Source organism: Lissotriton vulgaris, chromosome 8 (assembly GCF_964263255.1).
Source record: "Lissotriton vulgaris chromosome 8, aLisVul1.2, whole genome shotgun sequence".
In the NCBI taxonomy this organism is placed as follows: Eukaryota; Metazoa; Chordata; class Amphibia; order Caudata; family Salamandridae; genus Lissotriton; species Lissotriton vulgaris.
In genome coordinates this window covers 847,566,607-847,579,182 of record NC_141696.1, presented here as the reverse complement: position 1 = coordinate 847,579,182, position 12,576 = coordinate 847,566,607, and the positions used below count along the sequence as shown (strand labels likewise).

Below are 12,576 nucleotides of genomic sequence, written 5' to 3'. Positions count from 1 at the left end.
TCACATCATCAAGGGGACACAGAATTTGGCTAGTGTGAGCAGCATACACCCAACTGTGGAGATCTCCATACTTCACAGCAGTTGTTGTGACCAGAATCACCTAGAAAGGACCACGCCACGGGACTCCAGACAACTCTTTTATACATGTTTCTTTACCAAATCTCAGTCACCTGGAGTAAGATCATGACACTGCTCCTGGTGACGCAGGGCTGTGGCAGTTTCAACCCGATGAGACACAGAACGCAGCATGTCAGCCAGTCCTTTGTAGTAATCAAGTATCATGTCATCATTAATGTTCACAAGCGCATTTTCAGGTATAGCTGGCAGTCTCATAGCTCTGCCCACGATTATCTCATGGGGGACAATCCTGTCCTCTGATCAGGTATGCTGCGAAGACTCATCAACACAAGAGGCAAAGCATCAGGCCACTTCAGAGATATAGAAGCACACACTTTTGCAAGCCTGGATTTCAATGTGATATTGATCTGTTCCACTGGACCTGGAGCCTCTGGTCTATAGCTACAATGCAGTCTCTGTTCAACTTGCAAAGCTCCACACAACATTCTCCAGATAGTTTTATGGAAATATGTTCCCCGGTCTGATTTCAGAGAAGTCAGAAAGCCAAACCTAAGAACTAAATCCCTTAAAAGCAACTTTGTGACTGTTATTCCTCCTGGTTGGGTATGCCTCAACCCAGTGCGAAAAGATGCACCCAACAACCAGGAAGTATCTTAAACAATTGTGCATGGGCATTTCAATGAAATCTAACTGCATTCTATTGAAGGGGCCACCTGATCTTCCTATGTGGCTCAGTATTACTGCAGTTATTTTCCCTATATCGTTCTGTAACACATCTGTGACCCAATGCTTCAGCCCGCAATCTAAGCCTATGATTAAACCAGGTGAATATATGTTGTTAGAACGCATGCAATACATTGCATGCCATTACAAGTACAACGCGGTTGTTACAACAATAGCTTGTTAGATCACAACAACTTGCTGTAGAGGTGCTCTGGACTTAGGAATAGTATAATTTACTATTCCCACTCCAGTTTGTGCAACATCAGGGAAGGTGTTGGATTGTAAATGCAACAACTTCTGCCCCCCACAGCAAGTCGTTGTAATGACTTGTGATGTAATGGTTTGCTATGTAACAACGCGGTCATTGTAACAGCCACATTGTAATGACATGCAATGTATCGCATGCGAACTAAACAATGTCTCCCAAACCAGGTCTGCCTAAATAACCTGATAATGGCATCTCTACCTACACAAGTAAGACTGTGATAATACCTGGCCATTGGTGGCAATAGACTGTTAATTAACACAGGTATTGAATCTCCTGAAACCCAATTATCATTCTCATCACTCTTGACACAATCTGCCTTAATCTAGCTTTGCTGTTCTACCTCTGATACTTCCTCTTGATGCCTTTTGACTTCCTCCCATGTATGAGCAGTTGTTAACTAAAGGTTTTAGTTGGTCTCATCTGTTCCTTTATCAGTGTACTCCCTATTGAAGGTGCAAGCATTATGAGCACAATACTGTACAACCTTATCAGCGTCTCTGTTGCCATCCCCATTACAATGAGCAGCACATATTATGACCGCAGCTTGAGTAGGCAGTTGTAATGCCTCAAGAATCTTCCTCAGTTATTTCTCCATTCCAGATGGGACACCCCAAATAGGTCATAAGCTCCTTCTAGGACCCTAACTGTCTCCAATTGTGAAGAACACCAAAGCCATACTGATTATCAGTGAAAATGATCATTCTCTGCTGGTCTAAGACACAGAAAGTTAATTCAGCCATTTGTATAGAAAATACTCTTTGGAGACATGAAGCATCAACTACTCCTGAAACTGTACAGACAGCTTAGGTAGCTCTTAAATGTCCTTCATGGTTTTGCAAACATGAGTAATCCACGAACAATGCACAATCAGATTCAAGTAGCAGCTGATGTTGTATATCTGGTCTTGGCTTGTTGCACAATTCAGTTACATCGAGGCAGTCATGCTCCACTTCACCATCATCAATGTCACTCTTTGGAAGCGGCAACTAGGTCGCAGGGTTTAAAAATGGCATTGTTTTAACATGGCATTCTTAGCCACAAGTATGATTTTCTTATATTGGGTCAAGCAGCTGTCTGTCAAGTGTTGAGTGTGAGTACTCGTCAACAGTATCTCTTTGGAATGGCACAAATACCCAGTAAGAGGATTACCCATAACAAACCGTTCACACCAATCAATGCTGACACCAGCAACAGCCATGGATTTCAGACACCCGGGCAACACTACAGCTACTGGATCAAGGTTAGTAGAGAAATAAGCGACAGTTCTAGAGGCACCTCCATACGTCTCTGTAAGCACTGAGAGAGAGCAGCCCTCCCTCTACCTCTCACTGCAAAATAGCAAAAACGCTTTGTTGTAATCAGGCATTCCCAGTGCCGGGGAGTATAAGTGATTCTGTCTCAACTATAGGAAGGCGACCAAACAATTGTTATACCAGGGTACTGGATCTAACATATCCCTTACTGTCAGCCTCTGTAAAGGCTTGGCCACTATGAAAATGGTGGGTATCCTCTGGCCACAATAGCCCACCATTTCCAAGAACAGCCTGACTTCTTTCTGTGTTGTTGGAATCTTCGTTTGCAGAATTCCTGAGCTTCTTTCCTGTGACACCTTCTTGACTCTTTTCTCAATGTGATGTCCAAAATACAAGACTACTTTCAAACAATATTGCAACTTATTGGGGACAACTTATGTCCATTCTCAGCCAAGTGACTCAACAGAGCAGCAGTATCAGTCTTGCAAACTTCTTAGGTGTTTGAGGCGACAAACAGGTCTACTGCACCAGGACAGAGTTGCAGGGTATACCCTAGGACTCTAGGTTCTTTTTAATAATCTGGTTGAAAATGCACAGACTCTCCATATACCCTTATGAGTCTCGGCACCATGCCAAAACACGACTGCATAACCCAAATGCAAAGAGGAACTGATTGCCTTAATGCAACAATATGGAGAAAAACACCTGACAACACCTGACAAAGATCAATGACAGTAAACAACTCATCACAGCAGGATTCGGTGGTCCTAACTTTGCAGTACTTACAGCTGGACTTCTGTAAGCCAACAAAGGGTGAATTACATGGGCTCCCTTTGAACTCCTTCAAAATACCCTGTTGGATCATTGTTTCGATTACCGGAGTAACTCCAGCAAGCATTTCAGGGGTCAGAATATATGCAGGGTTCTTGGGTACTCAACATTAGGCTTTATGTATATACAGACAGGCTCAACTCCTTTCATGAGTCCAATAGCCTTCCCTGAAAAATCCCAAATTTCTAACCTCACTGTATCTCTGAGGTCCAGGGTTAACTCTTCATTTGTCATCATAGGCAACAACTCAACTGCTGGGGTTTGATTAGCCAATTTGAAAGCGACATCTTAATCAAGAGTTTGAAATTAAACACCCTTTAGGGTGCAATAAATAGTGCAATTCAGATTGCACAACAGATCCCATTCCAACAGACTCACAGAACTCGAATCACATAGCACAAATTGATGCTTATCTTCAAAATTTCCTATTTTACATGCACATCCTTGGTTATGGGGTTTGGCATTTGTTTCTTTGCAACTCCTACTACTTGGATTCTATTTCCCGAGATGAGTAGGTTAGGAATCTCCACTCTTCGTAGAGTAGAGTGGTTAGCACTAGTATGAACCAGAAATTGTATGGATTGGCAATTTTCCTCTCCATCTATAATGGACCACTCTGGTCTACTTCCAAGACTGTGCCAAACACACAATCTTCCTCCCCCTCAGGTACCATCAGGCAGACTGATCGGAGCCATAACTGTCAGCCGTGTCAAACAGGGGATACTGCTGGAAAGAATAGTTATTCTGGAAAGCATTCTGATTCATACTTGTAACTTGGTTTGAAGTAAATCTAGAGCCATTAGCTACTTGTTGTGGCATCAGGAATTGTGGAATTTGCATTACTGGGGATTGAGACCTTGATCTCTGCACATTTTGTGACTGCAAAGAATTATTATTCTGAGGCTGAGCAAACCTTGAATTTCGTTTCTGATTACCAGGATTAAGATGACATTCGCACTTCCATTGCCTCCGTTTATTGCACTAGTGACAGGGGTTGGACGTCTTCAAAGTAGTTACATCTATTCTAGTACTCGGGTCAATTGGGGTACCATGACCTCTAACTTGTGGCTGGAATCAACCTCCAACTTGCATCACAGGAGCTTCTTGCTGATGCACTCCATGCATATGATGAACACTTCCTAAGAATGGCTGAATCTGACCGCCTCTCTGATCTGCCTTCATTTATGCCACCATCAAATTCTCTTTCAATTTCTTCTGCCTCAGTTCTATTTTGTCATTACAGTACTTTGGATATCTCCAAATCTCATCAAACAACATATTCTGCTAATCAAATGCTGCTGAATCATCATGCTAACTTCAGGCCTCTATCCCATCACAAACCTGGACCCAATTTCTCCATTCCACTGTACTGCTTAAATGCCTGTAACAATCTCTCATATTATGCATGAATCGACTCTTGCGTTCTTGAGTTCTTGGGTCGTCCTGTCAATCTTGACTGAGTCGATATCTTGGGGCAACGCCTTAGATTTCAATGACATCATCACTGGGTTATACTTTCTTATTACTGTGGGTGATGGACCATTAGTCAATGGCTCTCAAGCCGGCTCTCTCTTGGGCCATTCTGTCGCTATTTTGCATGCTTTCCACAAGTCACTTGGAACTACAATACAATATAGAAAAAGGTATTCAGATCAGTCCAAAACACCATCAATATTTTCAAAAACTGCTCCATTTGTTTGTACCATTCTACAGGCTTCTCTCTCAGTCTCTAGAAATCATTTGTAAAGCACTCAAATTCACTCATACTCCAAGGCACATGGACATAACCTCTGCTGGGTACTTCCCATAAGGGGAAACTTGCAGTACCCACTCCCTCTTCAACGGAAGAAGGTGGTTCTTACATAGATTCCTTTGGGTCTTTCCTTTTTGCCCATTTATCTTCCCACTTATCTAGCACACTCCAACTCTGAATGTTTTGAATCAATTCCCAACTTTGCAGTTTCATCCCTGGTATTCACATACACGCTAGGTACTTATTACTAAAACAGAGTCAGTGTCTTTTCTGTAAGGCTTTTGTCTGATCCAGGTCTACCTCATATTTCTGAGCTGATTCAGTTGATTTATCATAGACTTGCCTTTTCCATCTGGTAACATCCTTACTCTTAAACAAAAGTTAATTTTCTTGGTAAGTATCTAGTTGGATCAATTCAAACTTCCATTTATCATTTCACCTAATTCTAGTTTCAATTTGGCTACATTCACCATGCTTACCCTCAATGATGACAGAATCATTTCTTAACTCAAATCTGAGCTTTCACTTTCATTCAAAGCAGCGCTGAGAACCCTCAACCATTTGTTTATTTCCTGAACGCTAAGACTAGTCTGCACCCCAGGAGCTCTAAGTACTGCCCTATATTTGGGTTTGCTACTATGTGTATTTAGAGGTGGGTCCCAGGTGAGGGTATTCATATCTGGCAATCCCAGGAATGACCTTAGTCATTCCAGTCTTATTCATCCTTCGATCTGCACTCACACCACAAGGGGAACTCACATTAAATGGAACTATTGAACAAATCCTCCAGTGTTCAAACTTGTAGGAGCATTCGCTTGGGCCTTTAACAGCCGAATTGTGTGTTACATTTCCTGCAGAACTAGGTTTGTATGTAGGAATCACAGCGCCAATGGGAACTGAGACAGTGAGGTTATCTAAAGCATTAAGAGCTGTAGAGGTATCAGTGGCACAAATCCCTGGAGTCCCTTCCATCAGTGTTTGATTCATATTTGCAGGGAAGGCTCCTGTATCATTAGGGCTCACATTTACCAGTGCAATATTTACTCCAGAATTTCCTTTTTCATTAGCGCTTTGACCTCCCACTAATTGGGTCTCATTAGACAGAGGTGGGTGCTCTGACAACACATTTAAAATATTATTGCTAGAGTCACTGCCACTGTTTTCACTTCTCTCAAATGGTTCCTTTGACTTGTCCCTTTTCTCATTCCTGTTTCTCTCCTTCACTTTCTCAAATTCTTCACTTGTTAATAAGAGGTTTTATTTTACTCCCTTTATCCTGTCAGTTCTCCACTTCCTCTGTTCTACATCCCACCTTACAACAGAGTAAATACGCACTGCCTTTCTAGCTCTTCCCTGATACCTTTCCTTCCTTCTGGCATGAGCTGCATGCTCCGAAGCATGGACTGCTTCAATCTGTGTAGGTCTAGGCTATGGTTTCATCTCATATAGTATCCTCCTCAAATTTTCAATGATTTATAGCGTGGATATGCCACTGCACCTTCTTTCTCTGTGATCTTGTGCCATTGTTTAAGTCAAATACTTGTGTGAAACCCTACATTTATTGCCATATAATAACCTGGATCATCTTCAGGTGGTGTCCCTTCTCCCTCCCTAACAGGTATTACCACATCTTCTCACAACAAATTGTGTATAACTTTAAAATATTTAATTTTCCAACAAACGTCAGTAATCACAAATAGAATTTTGTTTCAAAGCAGGAAATAATGTTTTACTCACAATTCTCATTCAGAGTCAATGACCAATACCAGTGCAGCTTTACACCAACCAGGCAATCTCAGTGCAGCACAAAGTGACATCAATCTCACTCCTTACAGCAGTTCACCCTACTTTACAATTCTCATGCACTTACTCTCCTCAGCACTATGCATGCATAACAGATACAATGCAATTACAACAAATAACTTTGTTCTAAGCATGGACGGAAAATCCGTTTCGCTCGCGGATTTTGCGGATTTTCGGTAAATTCGCAATGCGCGAATCTCCCGCAAAATCCGCGAGCAGCATCATGCAATCTCCATAAACACTGCAACTAATCATAAGCCATTAAAACATGCACCCCTATTAATACTCACACCTCCTCTGTTACAACTCTTTCTTGAACTGCAGGAACGCTGTCTATCCTCCAAACAGAAACATGGGCTCGAGGGCTGGGATTGGATCTGAACTATTCTAACTCATTGTATTCTAACTTGCCTATTTTAGGATCTTATCATCCTCGTTTTGGTACCATCTGCCAAAGCACTGAGCCGAATATCCACATTTCCTTTTTAGATGCTTGAAAACTAAAGAAGAGTTAACATCATCTTAAAGTTCGATTTACAGTGTAGCCCATTTGACCACACAATGAGGACCGAACAATAAATGGGATTAAATGTAGGGTTGTTACAAATTTAAAGCCAAACTGATGTATACAAGTCTCAAGAATATATTGTAAAAATACAGAATCACTACTGGCAGTCCGAATCGTCTAACACAGTTTAGTCTCCAAAGATAAAATATACAAGGAGTTCAGTAATAGTAATGCGTAAAATAAGGAACAAATTCTGGTGATCAGTGTATGGTTTTCGGTCCTCTAGCCAATACATGAATACATCTAAATTACTGAAACTAAACCAGAACTAAGTAGTATCAATTAGGAAACCCAATTTAGATCCAGTAAATCAGTAAGGTATCAACTTTTTAAAGACTTTTGTCGAAGTCTCCCAGATCAGGAGTATTGCCTTGCATATTGCCATACAACAGAAATGTAGCAAAGAGGTCTGTACCTCTCCAATTCTAAAAGGAATATGACTAAAGATAAAGTGTGGCTACCAATTAAACTAACACAGAACATTTGAGAATCCCACATCATGTGTCCCAGTACTTTTCCACTTTCTCACAGTAACACTTGGCAACCTTATTCAGTACTCCCATGGTCTGAAAATCAGGACATCATTGGATTCCTCTCCTCTCTAGACATATCATGAAAAGGGGTATTTAGTTTGTTCATTAGCTCATCTCGTGTTTGCCAAGAGTTCTCCTCCACAATGTGCTTTCCACTAACTATGAGATCATATGTACACGCCTGCAAAGAAGAAGAAAATATTGCAACCCAAACAAACTTTCATACTGAAGAGCATTAGAGTAAAAATGCTTAATTCTTTGGTCAAGTTAAAGGAGCAAAAAACTTCAATAACCATTCAGATGCAAGATTATCGATACATATACAGTTATAAAATGAATGCAGAATACTATTCAAATGAATACATGAGTATATGAGAGCTAACAAAATTACTCAAACTACACAAATGCAGATATATATATAAAAACAGTAATTTGGTACCACTCTAATGAAAACATTAGTATACACACTCAGGCAAATATATGGATTGTACAGCAAAAGCACCTTCATTATTTCAGTCAAATACACCAATTACATGAAAGATATTAAAACACATAAATACATGGTACTATATGAACGTATATATGGCATAGTCAAAACGTGAAAGGACGGAGCCAAAATTACTCTACTCGAAGCTAGTCAAGTGCTCGGTTGATTAATCCAAGGAAAAGCAAACATATACTTAGCTAATTTACTTAGATGCAGTGCAATTTATTGAGCATGCTAATGACCAGTAACTATGCAAAATCTGTTATCCTAATCTTTTGCTTAACTTAATATGACTACTTATGAATATGTGAGGAAATTGATTTCTGGATTAAAATAAATCTGTAAACCTTTGGTTATATTTGTCTCACAGGGAGGGGACAACACAGGATGAAAGAGCATTTGGGATAACAAGAGAAACCCCATATGAAGCAATTTACAGGTAATGGCATTTTACTTGTAATTAAATGAAAAGGAATAGCACTAAAAGTGTTTTCAAAGACATGCAATATGTAACTTGTGCATAATTGTGTTTCTCTTGATGTGTGTGTGTGTTTTTTATTTTAATGTTCATATTTCTGTGTGGTTTACTTTAGTACCTGTCTGTTACAATTTCATCCTATTGGCTATGCAATGATAGATTCACACAGCTATTTGAAAATCTTATTGAAACTCAGTGTTCAAATCCTTGTTTTTCAATTATAAATTCGCACTGTGTAGTCACAAAAAGAGCATTTGCACTTGTACTGGAGTGTATTCATATTTATTGTGACAGAGGTAGAGTGTGAATGTATATAGAGCAAACTTGCTTTAGGTCATGAAATGAGGGTTCTAGTGTTGCTATGCCTTCAGAAGTTAGTGAACTACTGCAAACTGAGGGTCCGATTCCCAAAGTTAAAATTAGACCAAAAGTCTAAATTTAGACCTGAAATCTAACTGTATACTTGATGTCTACCCATACACCTTAAGTTTAAGCTTAGACCTGAAGTCTAAGTTTAAACCTAAAGTCTAATAGCCGGATCATGAGTTTGGAGGTGCAGTAGCAGTTGGGGCCCGCTGCATCAGCGGTCAGACCACTATATTACAAGAACGCCCATTAGAGCTCCAGAAAATCACCACAACCACCAGGTTTCTGTGATCATTGGTGGTGCAGCGGTGGTCTGAGGCCACAAAAGGCTGCTGCGGCACCGCCAAGCATAATATCAGTTTCCTGACTGCCCTAATTTTCATGATGGTGAGCCGGCCATGAAAAGGGTTGCAATGAGGATACATAGAGGCCCTAATGGGCCCCCTGGTACTTGAGTGCACAGGGGTGCATGCAGGGTGCCCCTATATTTCTGCACCCCAGTTCCTGCACAGCATGGACCTTACAGTCAATGCCATGCAGCACCGTGCTGTGGCAGTCCCAAGGCACTGCCTTTCTAAGGCTCTCCTATAAGCCTTTGAAAGGCAACGCTGTGGAATAGCCGCCACAGGACTTCCCACAAGGAATACAATTTGTAATCTGACGGGCAGTCAGCTGTGGAGTTTGGTGGTGTGGGAGCGGGCGGCAGTGTGCCAGCCCTCTCCAAAGCCACAAAACTCATAATCAGGCCATAAGTTGACATTAAAGGTCTAACTAAGACCAGAAGTTTAACTTTACTACTTTTCAGTATTCACTATGGTAAGTTACTGCTAGTTACTTTACTACTAGTCATTTTAATTGTAGTAAGTTTAGTTCTAGTAATTTTACTTGTAATAAACATACTAATAGTAACTAACCTTTGTGAATACCGAAAATTAGTAAAGTTAGACTTTTGATCTAAGTTAGACTTTAAGTCTAAACTTAGACTTCAGGTACAAAATTAGACTTCAGGTGTAAAGTTATACTTTAGATCTAAACTCGGACCTGAATTCTGAAGTTAGACTTTAGGCCCAACTTTACCTTTGTGAACTGGGTCCTCAGTTTATGAGCATTTATATGTGCAAGGTAGAATCACGCCCAGGAAATTGTTGGTGATTTAATCCTAGGACGGTATGAATGAACCTCCATGCCAGATTAGAATGGGAAAGAGTACCAGATTTGGGCAGGTGGCGGAGGAAGGAGTTTTTCCACAGGTCAAGCAATAAGTAAAAACTTAACCAATCACAAATGCTAAAACGTAAGGGCCTCATTTATGAGAAGTGTCACATCGCTGCGACAAAGCAGCAAAGCGACACTTCTCAGTGTGCCCTCATTGCGACATCATAGATGTGCCATATTTGAAGTACGGTGCATCATGTCGCAAGGAGTTACAGATACATCAGTATTCTTGATGTATCTGTATACGCAACAGTGGCACATTGCTGGGGTGTGTCTGAAAACAGACGCAACTCCAGCAATGTGTCTTTTCACATGGAGAGGCGGCCTGCAGAGAGTGCTGCCCACTAGTGATGGGCTCCGATGCGCCAGGCGGTGGTGCGAGGCTGGTGGGCGTAACTTGGACCCGCGTGTGCCTGGTTGTGTGGCATGTGGCCGGGCTGGCTTGGGACAAGGTGCACTTGTGGGCCCTCTCTGTGTCTTGCAGGACTCACCTAGACTGTATGGTGCCGATCGTCTTGACCTGTGGATGCTGGAGCATGAGGACAGTGCTGTGCACTGCAGCCTTGTATCAGCTGCCTGAGCTGGGGTTGAGGTGTGGCAGGGACCACTGCAGTGTGGCCTCGTAGGGCTTCAGCCTGTGGGTGATGCCCACATAGTTTGGGCTTGCTGAGTTGCTTCTCTGTTGGGCAGGAGCAGGCGTGAGTTGCCTCCGCTCCTTGTTTCCAACGTTACATTTGAGGGAGGGGTCCACACTCCAGCTGAAGGCCGCGTGCAAAGGCCCTGAAATGTGCTGCAAATAACCACTCTGACACCACGGTAAACTCTAGGCACGGACTACCATCACAGCTCCGCCCATGTTTATTTATATGAGCGCTCACGCTGGCTAGCCTGAGGGCAGGGGCAGGGTACGGCTGGCGCGCATCAGCTGTAAACGCTGATGCACTAACTGTTACATCATGGAGTCTTCTGCTAACCATTTTAGTTTTACTTTAAAGAATATATTTGCAATACTACAGGTCTTGCATTTAAATGCGAGACCTATGGCATTGCAAACAAATGGCCGCCATTGCCCCGGCTGCTTCGAAAATGAAAGCGAGCATGGCCCGCTGAATGCAAGCGAAGCACGTTGTCGCGCCTAATGTAGGAGAAACTCAATAAAAAAATAGTACACATATTGTGTAACAACCAAGTAAAGGGGCTAGCAGTCATGGGAGGTTACAAATGACAACACAGGCATATTAAGGAGGGACTAGAATGCCTATTTAGGAATCAGAAGACAGCATTTACGAAGGAAAAAGACTCAAGCCAATGAAAAATATGGGGGGAGTGGGCGGGGCTTCTCTCCTGTACTGTACTACAACAGATCATTGCCAGAGCAGCGTTTGCGCGCTGACTCCGGCTCGACCTTAAGAGCAGTAGCAAGTCCAGCACCTCACATGGCCTATTTCTGGTACTATAACACCCTCCAATAGAAAATAGTGTAGTGCAAGAGTGTCCCATAGATAATAAAGTTAAATTCAATGTATTTATTTCTTAAGACAGTTAATTAAACAATATATGAATCAATACTTATTGGTTCATATTCAATTAACACTTTTACCAGAAAATGCATATTGAAATACCATATAAAACTACAAAATATAGTATTAGCAGCTTGAATTGCTTAGAAAGTTAAAACCGTCTGAATTATAAAGCGCATACTATAGCATTGACCAGTACATCTTATTCTAAAGGGGTCGCAAGGATCAACTATTGTCACGCTTCTGTGAGTGAGTTATGAAGCCCAAACTGTTTTCAAGTCAAAGTCAAGTCAAATGATCTTTATTCGGAGTAGATACATCCATAAAAGTACAGTATACATTAAAAATGATCATAGTTAAGACAACAGGTACATCATATTAGTGCAATTAATAAAACCAAATAATGATTGGTACAAAAGTTATATAAAAGTTAAAAATATCATTTCATATAGAGGAGAGCTTCCACATGTCCAATCGTAAACATACAGCCATCAAAATGTGCAAAAAGAAATTGTGCAAAGGATGCAATTTCACTCTTTTCATCATAGTGAATCCATAGAAGCACGGGAACGGACAGCAGCTTTAAGGAAGCTGCTTGCACAGAATATCTCCTCGTCTGACCTTAACATTCGAAAAGTTTTTAATGCCAGATTAAAGTCTCTAAGTTCATATCTGCGACAATACGGCATTAAGTAGCAAG

At 41.3% G+C, this 12,576-nt stretch overlaps 1 protein-coding gene across 1 annotated transcript in view; it reads left to right on the top strand.

Annotated features, from left to right (window-relative positions):
* Positions 1–12,576, top strand: part of LOC147698089 (acetylserotonin O-methyltransferase-like) — a 684,409-nt gene that overhangs the window by 239,178 nt on the left and 432,655 nt on the right. Inside the window, exon 4 of the mRNA XM_086934767.1 lies at positions 8,668–8,736. Within this exon, the coding sequence (XP_086790893.1) occupies positions 8,668–8,736 (69 nt within the window). The remainder of the gene's footprint in view (positions 1–8,667; positions 8,737–12,576) is intronic.